A 22,919-nucleotide genomic window follows, 5' to 3' on the forward strand; every position below is an offset into this window, starting at 1 on the left:
CTCATTTCGAGAATCCGGAGTTGTCACATCGGGACATCGGTAAGATGCTGGAAATCGTCCAATCCACGGTCAGCAGAGTACTAAAACGATACTTCGAGAACCTAACCATCGACCGGAAGGTGAAGAACGGCAAAAATGGATGCTCCGTCAGTGAAAAAGATCACAAGCGCGTAGTTAAGCAGTTTAGACGTGATCCGAGAAGTTCGGTCCGGGATGTCGCCAATAAGCTGAATTTGTCAAGTTTATTCGTCCAGCGGACCAAGCAGCGGGAGGCCCTGCGTACATACAAGGTTCAGAAGGCTCATAACCGCGACGAAAGGCAAAACATGGTGGGAAAGACGCGAACCCGGAAGCTGTACACCGAGATGCTGACGAAGCCGCATTGCCTGGTAATGGACGACGAAACCTACGTCAAAGCTGATTTTCGTCAGCTGCCGGGCCTGTTGTTCTTCTCCGCAGAGGACAAATTCAGCGATCCGGAGGAGATTCGCAAGCAGAAACTATCCAAGTTTGCCTAAAAGTACATGGTGTGGCAAGCAATCTGCTCTTGCGGAAAGCGGAGCGCCCCCTTCGTGATGACCGGCACGGTAAACGGGTAGGTTTACCTTAAGGAGTGCCTACAGAAGCGCTTACTACCACTATTGAAGCAGCACGAGGGCTCGACCATCTTCTGGCCGGATCTAGCTTCGTGTCACTATTCAAAGGACGTGTTGGAGTGGTACGAAGCCAACGGGGTCACCTTCGTGCCAAAGGAAATGAACCCGCCCAACGCGCCGGAGCTTCGCCCAATAGAGAAATATTGGGCGATTATGAAGCAGGAGGGCCTGGAAGAACCCAAAAGTTGTCAAATCCGAGGCGGACTTCAAGAGAAAATGGATTTTTGTTCAAAAAAAACTACAACCTGACGTTGTACAGAACCTTATGGACGGGTTAAAGAGGAGGGTGCGAGCATACGGGCTTGGGCTCGAAGTATGAATAAAAAGAAAATGCCAAAAGTTGTTTAATAGTTTTTATTTTACTGTCTAAAATTTTCAATAGGATCGGTCTACTGGGCGAATTTCTACAGCGTTTTTTCCGTGATGCAATTTGATGTGACACACCCTTTATTGAGGTTAGCTAGCAAGGAAGGAGAATCAATCTCACTCCTCAGCAGTTTCGCAACAAACATGGCTTGTGCTGCAGATCGCCTATTCTCCAGAGTATCAATTCCCAGCAAGTTACAGAGTTCCTCGGCAATTCCCTTGGGTTCCGCCACGGAAGATTCCTCAAAGCACGACGCACGAACTTTCTTCGGACAGATTCAATGCGCGCTTTCCAAATGCCGGGGAAAGGGCACCATACGACAGAAGCAAATTCCAGGATAGAGCGAACCAGCGCACAGTAGAGAGATTTCAAGCAAAGCGGGTCCTTGAATCCATCGGTGACCTTCAAAACGAACCCGAGCTGTTTGTTTGCGCTGGAGATGATATCGTTGTAGTGGTAGATGAACTCCTCGTCAAGCATTACACCCAAATCGCGAACTCGTTGAACCCGCTCGATGGCTTCGCCGGACAACATGTGGGGGAAAGTGATGGGATTTCGCTTCCTGGTAAACGAAATAATTTGGGATTTCTCAACGCTCAGCGTCATACAATTTCGTGCACACCACATCTCAAAAATATTCAGCAATCCTTGAAGATGATGACAATCATCTATGTTCTCAACGATAACGTAGACCTTAGAATCATCAGTATAGAAGAGTCTCGTTCCTCGGGGCAAGATCAAGGACACGTCATTTATGAACAATGCAAAAAGTAAGGGGCCTAAATTGCTACCCTGAGGCACTCCAGATATGTTTGTGAATGACTCGGACTCATATGACCCAATTTTCACACAAAAAGTTCGATTCGTCAGGTATGACCCGAACCACTCGACAAAACCGGGGGCTACACCACATTTCGCTAATTTTTCGAGAAGGATTCGATGATCGACCCGGTCAAAAGCTGCCTTCAAGTCCAAGTAGACGGCATCCACTTGCTTACCAGCATCCATGGCGCGGATACAACGCGATGAGAACTCAACTAGATTGGTGCTCACGGAACTTTGTGGGTAGAAACCATGCTGATTCGTTGAAATGTACTGCTTGCAACTAGCAAAAAGCGATTCATTTATGATGATTTCAAACAGTTTTGAGCAGACGCAAAGAGAAGTAATGCCACGATAGTTTTTATCATCTCGTCTATCTCCTTTCTTGTGAATGGGAAATAGTTTCGATTTTTTCCAGCTCGAAGGAAACACACGCTGCTGCAGTGATCGATTCAAAAGTTTCGTCAGCGGAGAGCCCAGTGGAGAACTACATTTTTTCAACACTGCAGGTGAAATTCCATCCGGACCTGGAGCATACGTGAATTTAAGCTTTTGAATTGCTTTAACCTCCTGCTCAGATATTTCAAACATTTCAAAGCTAAACACGTCCCGAGGAGCATCCTGGACAGCTAATCTAACTTGTTCAAGCTGAGCTGTATAACTGTTGAAAGAGCGTTTAAACTGTCGAGCAAAAAGTTCGCATTTTCCACTGATCGAATCAGAAGAGCTTCGAGTGTTGAGATCGATGACTGCAGTAGGAACGTAGAGCAGCAGATCGACGGAGTTTCAGCAAGCGTAAACGGTTGTTTGACCATGGCGGTTTACACGGAGGAGTGTGCTGTAATCGCCTGAAGTACAGCGTCGGAGAAGAATCCCACGGCTTCATCGATATCATGAATCGTGTCCAGAGTATTCCAGTCGACCACAAGCAATGCTGCACACAAATTCTCAAAATTAGCCCGTTTGAAATCGTATCCAGGATCATTAAGTTCAATTTCGTATGTTACAGCTGTTGGACATTCGACGACTAGCTCGAATGGGGGATGGTGAGGATCAATCTTAGAGAGCGCTTCAATGGATTCGCTAATGAGGTAACTCGGTAGCACGATGTCGTTAACGAGGACAAGATCAAGAGTGCGGTTCTCTGTATTCTCCAAGCTGTTAATCTGGGACAAGCCTTCATATTCAGCGGGAACTCTTATTAGAGTTGAATTTTATTAAATGTACGTTTTCAATTGATAAAACACTTCCTGAAAATAGCATTTTCACATGGATGTGGTAGGCAATCAAATATAAACACAACGACTGACGTCACTATTTGAGATAAGCAGCGCATGCTATGTCGCTTGAAAAACCACCATCTTCATTACCTTTTTTCCAGGACATTGGGATGTTCCTAAAAGGCAGACCAAGCCCCGTAGTACTATGTACTTCTCATATATTACGTAACACAAATAGTTTTTTGAAACATCCTCTATCTCCCTCCACAACGTATTTTCGTATTCCTTATGTATTAAGAATAAAACGAATTATACTTATACATGTTATATCGATATATTTATATCGATATTGCTGCGAAATTAAGAAAAATAAAAGTTGGGCGTCAAAGAACAAATTGTAGAGTGGTTTAAGAGCTTTAATTTGATTGATAGAAACAATCAAGTTTACTATTAATTTTTGGGATAAAATTAATAATTACATATTAAAAATTACTAGCTTTTGAATTTTTCACTTTCAAAATGTTATTTAAATACACTAATTTAGATGCTCCACTACTATATCCTGTACTAAATTTCCTCATCTTTCAAATGAAAGCAACATAATTGGCTTACGTATCTTACTTTTTAGTGTAGAGCCAGTTTGAGGCAACAGAGTCCGAAACAAAAAAAAAGTTCTATAACTATGTCATTGTTGAAATTCGAATATATGCGTAGAAGGATTTTTTCCATCAAATATGATCATCTATCATCTCCTGAGAGATTCTGGGAAAAAAAATTTTTTTTCATGTGAGAAAGGTGTTTTCTGGCTTTAAGGGGATGAATCAAAAATTAAATTCTTTTTTTATTTCCAATTAACAAAAAATATATGCATAAAAAATGAATAGAATTTTTTTTTCGTTTGACTCGATTATATACAGGATTCGATTATATACAGTGAAAAGATATCGGAGACTGTATATAATCGAGTCCGCGCTGTAATATTGCTGTACAAATTTTAAAACGCGTTTCTCTAGAAACCATGTTATTTCATGTTATTTGTTTTCTCGCAAGTGCGTCGAATGGACTTATCGGGTTTTTCAAACAAACGTTTCAATTATTTGTGTTACCTTGCAGATTTTTTTTATTTTTTGGGGAACTATTATTGCCTAATGAATCGACATATACTGATTGTTTTCAAGTTCTTCTCGATCTGTTCTCGAAATTATGAAAGAAACTTGTTTAGTTGTCGCATTGTTTTTTCCGTCAGCCAAATAGGAATTCTTACTATGAATTTGTTGTTCAACAAAACAACCATTTACAAGCCACTACAAATAAAAAGTAGCGAATACATTGTAATTATATTATGGGAAGAATGAAACTATGGTGCGGACTAGGATTGGGCGATCTTGGATCGATTTCCAGAAGATCGATCTTTTCCATTTTTATTTTTTTGATTTTTTGGATCGATTCATTGTACCCCAAAAAAATCGTAAAGATCGATCGTTTTTCTTCGATTTTTTTCGATCTTAGAGTTTTGTTTTAATTATATCGATTCTGATCTCACCAAGCTATGTCAAATTAGTGATAGTGAATATGATTAGGCGATCTTAGATCGATATTTAGAAGACCGATCTCTTCCTTTCCAATTTCCGACTTTTCGAATCGATACTGAATCAAAAAATTCGCGAAAATAAATCTTTTCTTTGCTATTTTTCCGATCTCTCTCTGTAAATTGTAAATTTGTTTTTCAGTGAACATTGATTCTCACCAAAAACCACTTGACAATGTTCATAAACATTGGATCTCTTTCAAGGTTGTCAATTTAGTGGTCGTAAATTTGGGGAAAGTAGTTTTGTAAGTTTGGTCGTTACAAAACAAGTAGTCACACCATCACATTCACTAGGCTGACAGTGAAAATTTTGACGAGATTGGATGGTGACATCAGATCCAGCTGAAGCGTTCTTTCCTAGAACTGGGACTACTAACAAGATTTCGATACAATGCCAGGCGTATGATACGATCAACGGAAAAATTGTCAGCGGAGTTCTAGATGAATATCAGTTGTTGAATTTCTAATAATTTTCAAATAATTTATTTAATTAAATAATTTCATGACGGTTCAAGATGAATGGCCCTAGAAAATACATTTTTTCTGGGCTTTCAAGTTATTTTTGTAACCTTCATTCTGAGAATCAACCTGAAATGCCTTTGATGTTTGTTTATTTCATGTTTAAAGAAAAAACAATACTTATATAGAACAGGTAAATAAATTGGAAAAAGGCATTCGATTTTTCAAAGATCGATTCAGCAAAGATCGATTCTTTGATACCGATTTAATTAGTGAATCGATCCCTGCGCCGTTTAGAAAATCGATTCATCAAGATCGATCTTTCTCTGAAGATCGCCCAATCCTAGTGCGGACATAACAAACCCGCATTCACGCTCCACTATGACGCGGAAAGTACGAGCAATGATCACACTTTCAAAAAGGGCCGAGATACGCTTCGTTTTTATCAAAGCCCCACATTCAACGGGGACAAAATTGACACAGTATCCGTCTTCTCGGCGACAGCTCATAATTTAATGTGATCGCTTTTTTGCATTTAATAGGAATCAATTTCCCCTCGCCGGCTGCAGGTGATATAGAGTGAAAGTTTAATCACTTGCGGCCATATATTCACGTACAATCGCTAGTGCTGCTTGGTAAGAAAAACAAAACGCTCATAAAACTAGTGTGTCGACTACCATCATAAAAGGAACTTATGAATGAAAAAACCGGTAGCAGGAACCTGGTACCTGGCGAGCGAAAAATAAAATCAAAACAGAGAGACCACAAAATCACACAGTAATAAACGAAAAATTGCAAATCGAGTTATCAAGACCTGACTTCCCAGTAGGAGCGCTTGAAGCGGTGGCTACCATAAAACTCTCCTTTGACTCGGATGTTATCTCATCGCGGATTTTTTTTTCGTCCATTCATGATGCCATAACCTGCACCAGCATCATTCTTCGACCCATTCGGAGGAGACGCAGTTTATTCAGGTTATATTGCTCTATACACAAATGACGCTTTAATTTTGATTGAGTTTCATCACGTGTCGTAAAAAAAAGGAGTGTGCGACCGTAAACTCCCACCAAAACACCTCAGCGGAACAACGCGCATTTATGCACCGAGATCGATTAGTCCACTTTGCTGCCTTAGTTCGCGTGAAAAGAGAAATCGCGACTGCGCTAATAGATGTCGCACCCTGCCTCGGAAGCTGTCAAGCGATGGCAGATTAGCGCGCTGTTTTCCATCACTAATTGAAATTCATCTCACAATTTGTGACACTCTTTGGCTGCCACTGCAACTGCTACTGTGGCCGTTTCAGCTTTTTATCGCAAATCAAACGTAATGTCTAAATCGACACATGCAGAAAAGGGGGAACATTAGTTTTGCACATTCATTTATCGCCGTTGAGGTGATATTATTGTTTGTGGTCTATTTTCGCTTTTTGCCTAGCCAATTAGTGCTACTATAAATCTGGCTTTAAGGCGTGTTTGGAAAACCCGGACGCAATGCAGAGGAAGTAATTGAATTTCCCTATTCATAAAGCACCTGCCGCTGAGTGTTGCTTTCCACCGTTTGTTTTAGGTTTGTTTCAGCCGTTGTTCGATTGATGTTTATTGGAATTAATGATGATCATCTAGCGTTTATTAGTGACTCGTGGACGGCAGATTGTGGTAATTAAAAACACTGCAAAACGAGCACTTATCGTGGTTTGGTGGCTTCCGTACCGCTTCGTTCAAAAGCAATTGCATACAAGTTGGGACAGTTCTTTCACCACTCGGTGTCTGAAGACTCCCGAGCAGCAGACGGATTAAATTTATTACTGAACGACATGAAATATGCACACCTTATTACATCCCCAGTGATAATTAAAATTAATGAGTCAAGTTTTCCATTCGAAGGCGACGCATTCAAATAGTTTTCTCTCGCCCCGAACAGAGTCTCCCCGTCGCTACATCGAGAGCGATGTCAACATCCACTACAAGACGCCAATCCGGTACGAGTACAAGGAAGCGATCCCGGACGAAGAGCTAGCGTATCGACAGGCGGAACACATGCGACGCGTCTACCAGGAGGAGCGACGCCGCAAGTACATGCACGAGCTAGAAGATTTGCAGAACAGGCGCCACACGGACAATTTTCCTCCGTCGCAGAAATCTCCCATCCCGCTGAACCGTTACGACGATTTCGATGCCGATTTGTCGCCCAAGTCAACCAACACGCTGCCAAGAACGATCGCAAGGGCTCTGTACAACTTCCAGGGACAGTCGGCGAGGTTCGTCGGACTTACGAGTAGTTTGTTGTAAAACGATGAGGTATTAAATGCTATTATTTCCAGGGAACTCTCATTCAAGAAGGGCGACATCATCTACCTGCGACGCCAGATAGATAAAAATTGGTATGAAGGTGAACACAACGCAATGTTCGGGTTACTTCCAGCAAACTATATCGAAGTGAGCGTTGTCTATTGCTTTCAATTGAAACATAGCTAGAGTCATAATCATTGCAGATCCTCCCACGAGACGGTGCCAAACCTCTGCCGAAGAAGCCCCAGCGTGAGGGCAAGGCCAGGGCTAAATTTAACTTTACCGCACAAACCTCCGTTGAGTTGTCGCTGATGAAGGGTGAGCTTGTGACGCTGACCCGACGAGTCGATGACAATTGGTTCGAGGGTAGAATTGGTAACAACAAAGGAATCTTCCCGGTATCGTACGTCGAGGTAAGCTCTAATGATTTGTATAGACAGTGAACCCAAGCTTATCCGCTGACCCCAACAGGTATTAACGGACATTGGTGGAGAGGAGAGCTACGAGATCGAACCGATCGTGAAACCTAGCCATCACACGGTGCAATCGCACACGCTCAGCACCGGATACGACACCTCGATAAACAATGGAAGGGTTTCGCCGGGAATAATTCGCGAGACGAAAACGGTGCAGAAAACGGAAGTGCTGCATGTGGACACTACCAATGAACCTATCTCGTGAGTACGATTGGAAGCGACTGCGATTATACTTGTAGCAATATCTTGTCATATTGTCAATTAATTAATTTACAAGTGTGAAAATTTGTGTTGGTGGGGATAGGGATGCCAGGACCTTTGTCAAAGCTTTAACCAGAGATCGAAATTCTCGCTCGGCTGCGCGATAAATATTCAGTCAATCAATCTAGTTTTCGATGAACCGTGTATTGTTAATATTTTCGTCTCTTCCTTTTCACCGAAAATTCTTTTTCAGAGAGAAAGAGGTGTGGAAAATTTCTATCTCGGAAGTTTAACGAGAATGCTTTTTCGTCTCTCATTTGCTACTGAAAATATGTAGCGAAAAATCATAGCTAACTTTACCAACGTTAGCCTATTTGGATAGCGTCCAAACTATCTGCATTTGGATAGCGTCTAAACTGTACAAATAAAGGGTGTGTCACATCAAATTGCATCACGGAAAAAACGCTGTAGAAATTCGCCCAGTAGACCGATCCTTTTGAAAATTTTTGACAGTAAAATAAAAACTATTAAACAACTTTTGGCATTTTCTTTTTATTCATACTTCGAGCCCAAGCCCGTATGCTCGCACCTTCCTCTTTACCCCGTCCATAAGGTTCTGTACAACGTCAGGTTGTAGTTTTTTTTGAACAAAAATCCATTTTCTCTTGAAGTCCGCCTCCGATTTGACAACTTTTGGGTTCTTCCGGAGGGCCTGCTTCATATTCGCCCAATATTTCTCTATTGGGCGAAGCTCCGGCGCGTTGGGCGGGTTCATTTCCTTTGGCACGAAGGTGACCCCGTTGGCTTCGTACCACTCCAACACGTCCTTTGAATAGTGGCACGAAGCGAGATCCGGCCAGAAGATGGTCGGGCCCTCGTGCTGCTTCAATAGTGGTAGTAAGCGCTTCTGTAGGCACTCCTTAAGGTAAACCTGCCCGTTTACCGTGTCGGTCATCACGAAGGGGGCGCTCCGCTTTCCGCAAGAGCAGATCGCTTGCCACACCATGTACTTTTTGGCAAACTTGGATAGTTTCTGCTTGCGAATCTCCTCCGGATCGCTGAATTTGTCCTCTGCGGAGAAGAACAGGCCCGGCAGCTGACGAAAGTCCGCTTTGACGTAGGTTTCGTCGTCCGTTACCAGGCAATGCGGCTTCGTCAGCATTTCGGTGTACAGCTTCCGGGCTCGCGTCTTCCCCACCATGTTTTGTCTTTCGTCGCGGTTAGGAGCCTTCTGAACCTTGTATATACGCAGGGCCTCCCGCTGCTTGGTCCGCTGGACGAATAAACTTGACAAATTCAGCTTATTGGCGACATCCCGGACCGAACTTCTCGGATCACGTCTAAACTGCTTAACTACGCGCTTGTGATCTTTTTCACTGACGGAGCATCCATTTTTGCCGTTCTTCACCTTCCGGTCAATGGTTAGGTTCTCGAAGTATCGTTTTAGTACTCTGCTGGCCGTGGATTGGACGATTCCCAGCATCTTACCGATGTCCCGATGTGACAACTCCGGATTCTCGAAATGAGTGCGCAGGATTAATTCACGACGCTCTTTTTCGTTCGACGACATTTTTCCAAATTTACGAAAAATTGACAGTGAAGCATGGCCAACGTGATCTATACACTCTTATCTGATTATAAGCGAAAGCTGAAGATATAATTCCTAAAAATTAAATTTCTACAGCGTTTTTTCCGTGATGCAATTTGATGTGACACACCCTTTATTAATCCATCTCATGTTCATTTCACGATGAAACCCAATATTGCCGCATACTTTCATGCAATGTTTTCAGCTGTACTGAAGAAGTGAAAAACCATTATCGGCATCAAGGAGTCACTGAAAACGAAACCATTTTTCGGCAATCATAACTCGATGAAAAATAAAAATCGGCATTAAATTTCTCGCGAGAATCGAAGTGAGCGTATAACATTCTCTCGCCTCATATATTCTCAGCTATTTTTCCCTGTGGCTGAAAACGGATGTTTTTCGTCTCAAATCGGCGAGCATTTCGATCTCTGGCTTTAACATATATATTTATTAAAATTTGAACATATATATTTATTGAATATATTTTATCTGCCAGAATGTCATGAAAAGAGCGATTATGATAAAAATAATATAACGTTACCCTAACACTAAAAGATTTTGCTCACTATTTAAATTTGAATTTGTCAACTCTTTCGCTGTACTTTTCTATGTAAAATATTTCACGTTGCACAATCGCCTAAGCACTATACTCTTCTCCCCAATCCCATTTCTTATCTACCACCGGACTAAAAGGAAGCTTAAATCCACTGACCGCCTGGAAATCCATTCAGTTGTGATTGCAAAGTGACAAGGAAATGTTATCACTTGCTCGCTCGCCTGAACACTATGCTCCTCTCTCCCAATCCTATTTATTTTCTGTCACCGCATTAAACGGATGTTTGGGAGCCGGATGGTGAACGGGTGCCGCTTGGAATCACTCGCAATCCCATTTCTTCTCTGCAACCGGACTGAACGGTGGCTTTTAAACCGGTGCCATTTAGTAGTGATTGCAAAGTGACAAGGAAATGCTCTCGCTCCTAAACACTATACTCCTTTCTCTCAATCCTATTTCTTTTCTGTCACCGGACTGAACGGAGGCTTATAAGCCAGTGCCCACTCGGAAATCCATTCAGTAGTGAATGCAAAGTGACAGGAAAATTTCTGACGTAGAATTACGTCTTTCAGGAAGGCTGCAAAATTAGAAAACAGGTCACGTTTTTATGAAATAAAGTTAACGTTTATAACTATTTTCATAGCGAACAAATTCTGATACTTGGTGTGCAAATGGAATCGGAAATTCTCTAAGATTCGTTTAATACAGTACAATCCACTTATGTCTAAACAGTTTAATTTAATGAAAACTGGAAGCATTCTCATTTTCCCATACATTTGTTCTGCCGATTTGTGTGCATTCCCGAACAGAGCTGTCAATAACGAGCAACTGATACATTCTTTTCTGCCCGTTTTCAACATATTTGGTTTAATTAAGCCATCCGCGATTTGAAGCCACACCACTTCTCGTTTGGTGATCATCGAAGCAACATGGTTGTCGCAGAGCGTCGAGCGGGAGAGAATTGTTTTCTTGTCGGGTGAAGGAGGAGTATGGAATAGAGTTTCTTTCCATAAGGGCTCTTTTCAGGGCTAGAGGCGGAAACCAAAAATAGAATAGAATGAGAACACAGCTGCGAGTGAGCTAGCATAGCACAACGAGCGGATATCATTCATGCCTAATGCTGATTTCACACACATACATACACAGCTCGATACAAGGAGAGGAAGCCCTCTGTGCTAGTGCGGATATGGAAGAGTATCCAGAATTTTGGAATAAAAATATACACTGCATTTATTTAGATAAACGTATACTTCATGCTTTCAAATTCCAGCAGGGTAACCTTACTGTTGTAGGGTTCAATCACATCTCAAGCGGAATATAGAAGCAAAAGGGTTCATAGTTTGTGATCGATATCTGAGTGGGAAGGAGAAAGTCTGATGCGAGTTGAACCAAATAAACAAGAAGTGATGATAGCTTTCGACTTTTCTATTCAACTCTTTCGAGTCTACTGAAGTATTAAAAAATGAAAATTAAAAATATATTACAAAAATTTCGATGCATTCTAAAATAATATCCGAAGTGATAAACAAGTGGATTGAATAATATCATTCCGTAATTCTACGTCGAAAACTGCGGTCGTGTCCTAGATACAATCCGTTACAATTTGTCACTCCTAAACACTAAACTCCTCTCTCCCAATTCTGTTTCTTTTCTGTCACCGGACTGAACGGAGGCTTATAAGTCAGTACCCGCTCGGAAATCCATTTAGTAGTAATTGCAAAGTGACAGGAACTGGTCTCGCTCACTCGCGTAAACACTATGCTTCTCACTACCAATTCTGTTTCTTTTCAGTCACCGGACTGAACGAAGGCTTATAAGCCGGTGTCCGCTCGGAAATCCATTTAGTAGTGAATGCAAAGTGACAGGAAAATGTTTTCAATCCTAAACACTAAACTCCTCTCTCCCAATCCTGTTTATTTTCTGTCACCGGACTGAACGGAGGCTTATAAGCCAGTGCCCACTCGGAAATCCATTTAGTAGTGATTGCAAAGTGACAGGAAAATGTTTTCACTCCTAAACATTAAACTCTTCTCTCCCAATCCTGTTTCTTTTCTGTCACCGGACTGAACGGAGGCTTATAAGCCAGTACCCGCTCCGTATCCCGTTCAGTATCCATTTGGTAGCGATTGCAAAGTGACAGGAAAATGTTTTCAATCCTAAACACTAAACTCCTCTCTCCCAATCCTGTTTATTTTCTGTCACCGGACTGAACGGAGGCTTATAAGCCAGTGCCCACTCGGAAATCCATTTAGTAGTGATTGCAAAGTGACAGGAAAATGTTTTCACTCCTAAACATTAAACTCTTCTCTCCCAATCCTGTTTCTTTTCTGTCACCGGACTGAACGGAGGCTTATAAGCCAGTACCCGCTCCGTATCCCGTTCAGTATCCATTTGGTAGCGATTGCAAAGTGACAGGAAAATGTTTTCAATCCTAAACACTAAACTCCTCTCTCCCAATCCTGTTTATTTTCTGTCACCGGACTGAACGGAGGCTTATAAGCCAGTGCCCACTCGGAAATCCATTTAGTAGTGATTGCAAAGTGACAGGAAAATTTTTTCACTCCTAAACATTAAACTCTTCTCTCCCAATCCTGTTTCTTTTCTGTCACCGGACTGAACGGAGGCTTATAAGCCAGTACCCGCTCCGTATCCCGCTCAGTATCCATTTGGTAGCGATTGCAGAGTGACAGGAAAATGTTTTCAATCCTAAACACTAAACTCCTCTCTCCCAATCCTGTTTATTTTCTGTCACCGGACTGAACGGAGGCTTATAAGCCAGTGCCCACTCGGAAATCCATTTAGTAGTGATTGCAAAGTGACAGGAAAATGTTTTCACTCCTAAACATTAAACTCTTCTCTCCCAATCCTGTTTCTTTTCTGTCACCGGACTGAACGGAGGCTTATAAGCCAGTACCCGCTCCGTATCCCGTTCAGTATCCATTTGGTAGCGATTGCAAAGTGACAGGAAAATGTTTTCTCTCCTAAACACTAAACTCCTCTCTCCCAATCCTGTTTATTTTCTGTCACCGGACTGAACGGAGGCTTATAAGCCAGTGCCCACTCGGAAATCCATTTAGTAGTGATTGCAAAGTGACAGGAAAATTTTTTCACTCCTAAACATTAAACTCTTCTCTCCCAATCCTGTTTCTTTTCTGTCACCGGACTGAACGGAGGCTTATAAGCCAGTACCCGCTCCGTATCCCGCTCAGTATCCATTTGGTAGCGATTGCAGAGTGACAGGAAAATGTTTTCAATCCTAAACACTAAACTCCTCTCTCCCAATCCTGTTTATTTTCTGTCACCGGACTGAACGGAGGCTTATAAGCCAGTGCCCACTCGGAAATCCATTTAGTAGTGATTGCAAAGTGACAGGAAAATTTTTTCACTCCTAAACATTAAACTCTTCTCTCCCAATCCTGTTTCTTTTCTGTCACCGGACTGAACGGAGGCTTATAAGCCAGTACCCGCTCCGTATCCCGCTCAGTATCCATTTGGTAGCGATTGCAAAGTGACAGGAAAATGTTTTCTCTCCTAAACACTAAACTCCTCTCTCCTAATCTTATTTCTTTTCTATCATCGAACTAAACGGAGGCTTATAAGCCGGTGCCCGCTTGGAAATCCATTTAGTAGTGAATGAAAAGTGACAGGAATTTTTTTTCACTCCTAAACACTAAACTCCTCTCTCCCAATCCTGTTTCATTTCTGTCACCGGACTGCACGGAGGCTTATAAGCCAGTACCCGCTTCGTATCCCACTCAGTATCCATTTTGTAGTGATTGCAGAGTGACAGGAAAATGTTTTCAATCCTAAACACTAAACTCCTCTCTCCCAATCCTGTTTATTTTCTGTCACCGGACTGAACGGAGGCTTATAAGCCAGTGCCCACTCGGAAATCCATTTAGTAGTGATTGCAAAGTGACAGGAAAATGTTTTCACTCCTAAACACTAAACTCCTCTCTCCCATCCTGTTTCTTTTCTGTCACCGGACTGAACGGAGGCTTATAAGCCAGTACCCGCTCCGTATCCCACTCAGTATCCATTTGGTAGCGATTGCAGAGTGACAGGAAAATGTTTTCAATCCTAAACACTAAACTCCTCTCTCCCAATCCTGTTTATTTTCTGTCACCGGACTGAACGGAGGCTTATAAGCCAGTGCCCACTCGGAAATCCATTTAGTAGTGATTGCAAAGTGACAGGAAAATGTTTTCACTCCTAAACATTAAACTCTTCTCTCCCAATCCTGTTTCTTTTCTGTCACCGGACTGAACGGAGGCTTATAAGCCAGTACCCGCTCCGTATCCCGTTCAGTATCCATTTGGTAGCGATTGCAAAGTGACAGGAAAATGTTTTCTCTCCTAAACACTAAACTCCTCTCTCCCAATCCTGTTTATTTTCTGTCACCGGACTGAACGGAGGCTTATAAGCCAGTGCCCACTCGGAAATCCATTTAGTAGTGATTGCAAAGTGACAGGAAAATTTTTTCACTCCTAAACATTAAACTCTTCTCTCCCAATCCTGTTTCTTTTCTGTCACCGGACTGAACGGAGGCTTATAAGCCAGTACCCGCTCCGTATCCCGCTCAGTATCCATTTGGTAGCTGTCACTCTGCACAGGAAAATGTTTTCAATCCTAAACACTAAACTCCTCTCTCCCAATCCTGTTTATTTTCTGTCACCGGACTGAACGGAGGCTTATAAGCCAGTGCCCACTCGGAAATCCATTTAGTAGTGATTGCAAAGTGACAGGAAAATGTTTTCACTCCTAAACACTAAACTCCTCTCTCCCATCCTGTTTCTTTTCTGTCACCGGACTGAACGGAGGCTTATAAGCCAGTACCCGCTCCGTATCCCACTCAGTAACCATTTTGTAGTGATTGCAGAGTGACAGGGAAATGTTTTCACTCCTAAACACTAAACTCTTCTCTCCCAATCCTGTTTCTTTTCTGTCACCAAACTGAACGGAAGCTTTTAAGCCAGTGCCCACTCAGAAATCCATTTAGTAGTGTTTGCAAGGTGACAGGAACTGGTCTCGCTCGCTCAATTGTCTAAACACTATGCTCTTTGCTCCCAATTCCATTTCTTTTCTGCCGGACTGAACGGTGGCTTTGGCGAAAAACGAAGTGTCGATAATAATTCGATATAGATTTATAAATTGGCTATAGATTCAATATCGGCTAGGGGGTTCGAAAATTTCTTCACTCGTCCACTGTGAGGAGGGAGGGAATATAAATAATGTCCACGTTGACACGCAGTTTTTTAATACTACATTAACGTCTACATCCAAGATGAATAAAATCTGTTTTGTATTTTCAACATTTTTAAACTTCGTTTTCTTCGAGTTTTCCTTCTTCGTTTTATTTATCAAGTCCTTCTCAGTTTTCGCGACAAAATTGTTGTAATAGATCTCACGCTTCAGGTTCGTCTAGAAATTCTCGATGAGACGCAGCTGGCGGACGTTGGGCGAGTTCGCCGACATGGGTACCACATCGATATTCAGCCGCTCCATATCCTCTAACGATCGCTTCGAGTAATGGGCCCATGCCAGATCAGACCAGAACCCCGGTCTTCGCCCTTATGGTATTTCTTGATTGACGACGCAACTTCCGGCAGGCACTTCATACACTAAATTTCCCCTTTCACGGCCAGTCCGGAGCGGCTTTGACATCCCCTTCTCGCTGATTATCAGCTACAGCAGCACCTTCTTGCACTTCACTCCGGAGTTCATTTCCTTCGTGGGAGAAGTAAAATACGAAGTGCCCTGCCCACCACCGCAACGTCGAGATTCGCCGGGAAAATCGACTTGAACCATCTTATTCAGCCGCTGCCGCTGCGTCATTACCTGCAACTCCGAGACCAGTGGACGGGACTTCCGCTTCCTGACATGTATGTCCATGTTCGCCAGGTACTTTTTCACTGTTTGGCCAGTTGCACCGCCCATGCAACGATGTAGCCACTTTTCCCTCGATCTTCCTCTTCAGCACCCTTTGGAGCTTCTTATCGCTCAGGGTCGTCGGCCGTCCGGAACCGGACTTTCTTTCGATTCTTCGCCATCGCGATTAGAATTCGACTGATAGAGCTGGCAATTTTTTTCTGCTGACTCATGGGTTACTATAATTCTCGCGTAACTTTTGAAAAGGTCCTATGTAACAAATGTAAACAAATCGAGTTAATGGATGCACGCTATTAGTTTTCAATCATTGAATGTAATACAAAAACAATCGTTCACGTATCTATCTTCTTCATCTTTTTGTCGCCGATACAAAAAATATCCAATGTACAGATTCGAATTTTAAGCACCCGGCTGTTACTTCGGACGCCACTTTCCTCCGACGGCCTAAACGTCCGAAGTAACAAAGCAGTCAAAACAACTCGCAGTCGTACTTCGGTCGTTTTGGAATTTGTTTCTTACAGGTGTTGTTATCGATTTCAGTGCAATTCAACGAGTGATAACAATAATAATCAGTCTTTAGAACGAAATGCTGATATTTGGATTGTTGTTTATTAGTTAGTTTCAAATTTTTATAGTGCAACGTAATATGTCCAATGTGCAAACGCGGGCAGTCAAAACGTCCAATGTAACATTTTTCGCTCCGAGGCTTCAACCTTAATCTCAAATCACGGAAAAATAGTTACGATTGGTTTTACGAAGTTATTCTTGACAGCTAGTGGTGAAAACAGTGATAAAGATTGATAGCTTTTAAGACAATTCGCGAAATAATGTTCGGGTCTTCAACTACGTTTTACTCGAGTTGACGAAAATGTTACATTGGACCTTTTCAAAAGTTACGCGAGAATTGATGCTGCATTGGTAGTTTCGTCATTGCGTGTGAAGGTGAACCCATGAAAAATCGGCAATTTTTGTCCATTTTTTAATGCAAATGTTACATAGGTAGTGTTCCGTCCCAACGGAAGAAAAAAAACACGATAATATGCCACGCCTACGAACGTCGTATGCCACGCCACCAACGGAGTAAATTGATAACAACGCAATTCGCGCTCGCTATAAAAGCGAGGTGCGTTGCCCGAAAACCATCACTTTTTTAAACCGACTAACGCGACGCGTGATGCTCGTTCAGGAGCGGCAGCAGGATTTTATCGAGGCAATCTTCTCGATAGATTTGTTGGTTGATTGCCAGACCGCTCGGCTTAAACCAAGGCTTTGAAATGCCCCGGTCGGAAATGGCGATGTACAACATAACCTTTTTTTCAAACTTGTGCTTGAACTTGTATTTCACTTCAGGCGGTAGGGATGACTAGTCGCTGGAGTAGTAATTATCATTTCCTGGAATATGCGTTTTGGACAGCGAAAAATAGCTTTCGTCGTCCAGAACGAAGGACGTCCCGCGGTATTTTTTGGTCATCCACCGACACTGTGATTTAACCGTCTCAATCTGCTCCTCCGTGTACTCTGACGACCTCGTCTTCTTCCTGCAGACGATTCCTTCCATCTTGAGGGTCCGATGGATCAATATGTGGGAGCAGCCATATTTCCGACCGGCGTCACGCAGGCTGGTTGTGTCCTTGTTGTTAAACAGCTTCTTTAACGATGTCTTCCTCTGCTTCGTCATTATCGTCACCGGACGACCACTTCCGACCTTCCGCTCTACGTTCAGGGAACCCAGGATATGATATACCGTACTGACAGGTACATTTTCTTCCTTAAAATGTGCCACCGTGAACTTTTTTCCTTGCTGGAAATGCGTTTCGTAGAATCGTACAATGCGTTCGCGGAGCACGTGCTGTTTCGACATCATCTTTGCTTTGACTAACTAGCAAAACCAAACACGCCTACTGTTTCTAGGGAGCCCAAAGAGCAATTTTCTTGGAGAAAGAAAATTTTACGCTCTTTATTTGAGTTACTGAAAGGTATTGAAAAAATTCTCATTTTTTATTTAACACCCGTTACACTCTATAAACCAACATAGGGTGGATATAATGCTAGAAAGTCGAAATATAGGCATGTGAAGGTTTTGGGGTGCAATAAATGTTTTTACGGTTGTTAGATACTTCTCCCCCTTCTCTTAGGGGGGGCTGCCATGCAAATGGAACACAAACTTTCTGTATTACTCGAGAACTAATCAAGTAAATGAAACGAAATTTGGCATGTGGAGGTTTTAGGATGTAATAAATGATTCTATGGTGGTTAGATACTCCTCCCCCTCTCTTAGGGGGGCTGCCATACAAATGAAACACAAATTTCTGTATTACTCGAGAATTAATCAAGAAAACGAAACCAAACTAGGTATATGGAGGCTTTAGGACGCAATAAATGTTTTCACGATGGTTAGACACTCCTCCCCCCTCTCTAAGGGGGGGGCTGCCATACAAATGAAAGACAAATTTCTGCATAACTCTAAAACTATTCAAGAAAATGCCAAATTTGGCATGTGAAGGTTTTAGGGGGCACAAAACATTTCTATGGTGAATAGACACTCCTCCCGTTTCTCTGAGGGGGGAGGGGGGCTGTCATACAGATGAAGCACACATTTTCACGTAATTCAAGATCTAATCAAGCAAACAGAACTAAATTTGGCATGCGGAGGTTTTATAGGGAAGAAACATTTCTAAGGTGGTTCGACACTCCTCCCCCTCTCTAAGGAGGGGCTCACATACAAATGAAACACAAATTTCTGCATAACTCGGAACACCAATCAAGCAAATGGAGCCAAATTTGGCATGTGAAGATACTGCCATTTAGCATTAGAGATGCTGAATTAGTGCTATAATAGAGCTATACGTTAATGCTCAGGGTTACTTGGGTAGACCGGTTGTTCTCTATGGAAAACGAAGAATGGACGGTTTTCGAAGAGGACTCACAAGCACTTGGTGTTTCCGAATGTCGAGTGCTCAGAACAATATACGACAGTGTACAGGAAAATGGGGTATGAAGAAGGAGGATGAATCATGAACTCTACGGCGAACCCAGCATCCAGAAAGTCGCTAAGGCTGGACGAGTGCGGTGGGCAGACCATGATGCAAGATTACCGGACTGCTGACCTGCAATGATGATGTTCGCATCATCCAATCTCTTATGGGATATAGCAATAAAGAAATAAATAATCCCCATCTGCTGCATCTGGAGTGAATAGAATCCTCATGTAGAATGGCCAACATCGTTTCATTCGAAAAAGAGTAACTGCTTGGGGCACTTTATGGACCAGTGGAATCATTAGTTCTTTTTTAATGATATCCGAAAAAGCGTAATAGTTAATGGTGACCGCTGCAGAGCCACCGTTGACCGACATTTTTTCTGTACCGCATTCGACTGGCATCAATATGGAGGAGTTATGGTTTCAACAAGACGATGCAACATGTCATACTGCGACAATTGATTTATTGAAAGAAACGTTTGACGGACGAATAATTTCGCGTATTTGTACCATGAATTGGAATTCGAAATAATGCGATCCATCACGCTTGCACTAAATGTTTAAAAAAATGAGAATTTCTTCAGTGATATAGTGATAAAATAATTCTAAGCAATTCAGTATTTTTTATTACAAACATAACGGTTGTTCTTCAATAAAAGTCAGTGAATGTTGAGAAAGGGCCGTGTTCAGCCATACGGCGCAACTTGGTGGATATGCTCTCACAAGAGTGCGCTGGACAGCACTGTCATACATCTTCCGGATGCAATTCCGGGTCCTCGTGATCAGCTGCTTGAAGTCCGTGGCCCGCCAATTATTCTTGGCACTGAGGGAGCCGAAAAAATACTCGATCGGACGGCACTGGGGCAAGTTGCTCGGGTTCCGTTCCTTGGGTACGTGCGGTATCTATTTTTCCTCGAGGCACGCCGACAGACGATGGCCTCCTGCTTGAGGGTTCTGTGGATGTAGGCATGGAAGCAGCGGAATTTTCGACCGGCGTCACGCAAACTCGTACCATCCCTAATGTCAAACAGCTTTTTCAGAGATTCTACCTTCTTTTTCTTCATGATCTTCGCCGGACGGCCACTACCGGTCTTCCGCTCAACGTTCCGGGATGCCAGGATCCGGTGAGCAGTGCTCACCGGCACATACTGTAAACTTGTTTCTTTGACTTTCACGCTTTTTGAAGAACCGTACAACGCGCTCGCGGCGTGCTTGTTATTTCGACACCATCTTTGATTGAACTGACAGCACCCAAGCAAAAAGAAATAAGCAACCCGGAGCCCAGAGAGCAATTCTCTCGGTGAGAAAAAAATGTACGCTCTTTACTTTTTTTTTGTGGAAAGATATTGAAATCATTCTCATTTTTTATTGAACACTCGTTATATTTATGAGGGTCATAAAGACACTATTCACCACATTATCATGAACCTATGGTCTCTATTGCTGCAAAAGTGATCGTGAGTTGAACTTTCTCCGATCTAATTTTTGTTGAAATAAAAATGACAAGGAATCGTATTTTTAATTGAGCCATATTCATGGCAATTATCACCATTTCTCTGCTTTTTATTTCAATTCAAAGTTAATTTAAAGGAAAAATCTATACTTCACCATTCTACATATTAATTCAGTGATCTTCGCTTTCCACTCAATCATTTGGCCTGGTTCTGTTATTACTCTCTTAAGCATGCACGGGAATGAAGCAATGTAGTATTTCTAGTTCCATAATTTAATTTCTAATAAATCGACTTGATGATCAAACTCGTGTTTCACATTCCAGCTATCGTGCCCTGTACAACTACAAACCGCAGAACTCGGACGAGTTGGAGCTTGCCGAGGGGGACGTAGTCTACGTGCTGGAAAAATGTGACGACGGATGGTACGTGGGAACGTCGGCTCGTACCGGATGCTTTGGAACCTTCCCGGGAAATTACGTGAAGAAATTATGAGACAAACCCAAGTCGGCTGAAAATCCTCCCCTTCCTCCCATAATGTCATCATCATCAGTACAACATCGTCGCCAACTGCAGCATCAGCAGCACCAGCAACATGATCTCTCGGGAACAATGCAACCGAAGAAGGGCGGACGCGATGCGATTTCTACGGGGAAACGCAAGGTTGAGTTCCTAGGCGTTTTCTAGACGCCTTGCTTGCCGAAACTACGAACTAGTACAACTTTGATAGCGGATAGAACCTTTCAAAACCTCTTTGCAGTTCTGGTATACCAAAAACCAGCGTCGAATCAATGACCCTCTGTTCTGTCTAAACAGCCATTTCATTGCCAGTCTATGGGAGGAAACCTAACAACCTATTTAAGCGTAAGCGGAGACAGCAAAAAAAAGCATACACCAAAAAAAAACAAAAACTGTATAGCGGGAAAAGAAAATATTTGTTTGCTAGTCATACCAGCCTTCCAAAAGTGTGTAAACGAGCGGAAATTATATAAAAATATTGTTCTACAAAATACTATACTAAGCGTTGCGTTACATTCAGTGTATACAATTAGTTTCATTAATATCCTAACCACAATCAAGCATAAAAAAGATATTTGGTGAATCGTGCCCAAACCCAATATTAGTGCAGGCACCAAGTTTCATTTCAATTGAAGGTTTATTTACTATGTTACATTTTTTTTGTTCATATTCTTTATTTTATTTATTTACGCGTTACCTTTTCTTATATTTACGATTAACAGAAGCAAACAAAATGATGTATAGATTTGATTTTGATTTTACGATAAACTTTTTAAAAATACATCACGGCGAGTTTGCGATTGTTAACTGAATTTTAAACGTGAAATGTCTTTGACGCCAAATCCTAAATCACAATGTTTCAGATATAAAAAAAAACTATATATTGGCTAAAATGTTTAGACTGTTTGCGTAATAGGAATGTGCCTTCATTCGTTACTAGCATCGGTGTCTTGGAATTTAAAAAACATACACTCTCCAGTTAAAAATGTTTTAATGTACAACTAGTAGGGATTTCAAAAGTATAGGATCAAAAGGATACAATCTATTTGCATAATTCCAGACGGAAACTTTGTAATCAGATATGAAGCAGCTAAAGTACCAAAACGAGAAAGAATATTGCGTGTGAAATTGTAGAACCGATTATAAAAATGTGCCTACAGCCAGATCCGAATAATTCGGCTGATCCGGAATGCTGAGAGATACAAAACGGAAAAATATGAATTTCGAGCTGAGCAGAATTTCATACTCATATAGAAAAAAAAAATCAAATCACACAAATGTGTGTAACTTGTAGAACGTTTACTATATACTCGGCACATTAGAGCAGAATAATTTCACCACAATCACGTATCCACATAACACTTGAATTCAAACTTAACACGCAGCATAATCGTTTTCGTAGGAAATTAAATTCACACAAACACACACACACACACACTCTGACTCTGACTCTGTTGATGGAATAAAGTTAGATGAGACACAAGTCAGATGTAGTGAATTGAGATGACAATCCTTTCCAGGATGACAATACAAAATTTAAGCTCGAGTCATTTTGCATATGGACGCCCTGCAGCTCTCCTAGTGATCGGATCTGGAATGTTTTGACAGCTGTTTGTTTGAAAAGTTTGCTCTTTCAGTGCTGAAAAATTCGTCACGAATTGTGTTATGTCGAACAAGTTGTACTTGACAGAGGAATTGATTTTGAACACTCACTTCGAAAATCCGACGCTCAAACGTCAGGTTCAAATCGCAAAGTCGTTCAAATTGACTAAATCTATCGTGTGCAGCTCCTGTGCAACTCGCAGCCGCCTCAAATTAGAGCGGCTCTGGCGTTCTAGTTAGGCATATTTGCTGCGAGAACT

At 42.1% G+C, this 22,919-nt stretch overlaps 1 protein-coding gene across 20 annotated transcripts in view; it reads left to right on the forward strand.

The window, feature by feature from the left end:
• The window catches only part of LOC129767448 (uncharacterized), a 332,396-nt gene extending 309,856 nt beyond the window's left edge, over nucleotides 1-22,540 (forward strand). For all 20 annotated transcript variants that reach the window (XM_055768358.1, XM_055768356.1, XM_055768369.1 and 17 more), the window contains 5 exons: nucleotides 7,033-7,369; nucleotides 7,433-7,547; nucleotides 7,604-7,813; nucleotides 7,872-8,077; nucleotides 20,865-22,540. In XM_055768358.1, coding sequence (XP_055624333.1) covers nucleotides 7,033-7,369; nucleotides 7,433-7,547; nucleotides 7,604-7,813; nucleotides 7,872-8,077; nucleotides 20,865-21,033 — 1,037 coding nt within the window. In that variant the 3' untranslated portion in view covers nucleotides 21,034-22,540. The remainder of the gene's footprint in view (nucleotides 1-7,032; nucleotides 7,370-7,432; nucleotides 7,548-7,603; nucleotides 7,814-7,871; nucleotides 8,078-20,864) is intronic.
• The last annotated feature ends 379 nt before the right edge of the window (nucleotides 22,541-22,919 follow it).

The sequence above is a fragment of the Toxorhynchites rutilus genome, chromosome 2, assembly GCF_029784135.1.
Source record: "Toxorhynchites rutilus septentrionalis strain SRP chromosome 2, ASM2978413v1, whole genome shotgun sequence".
Classification (NCBI taxonomy): domain Eukaryota; kingdom Metazoa; phylum Arthropoda; class Insecta; order Diptera; family Culicidae; genus Toxorhynchites; species Toxorhynchites rutilus.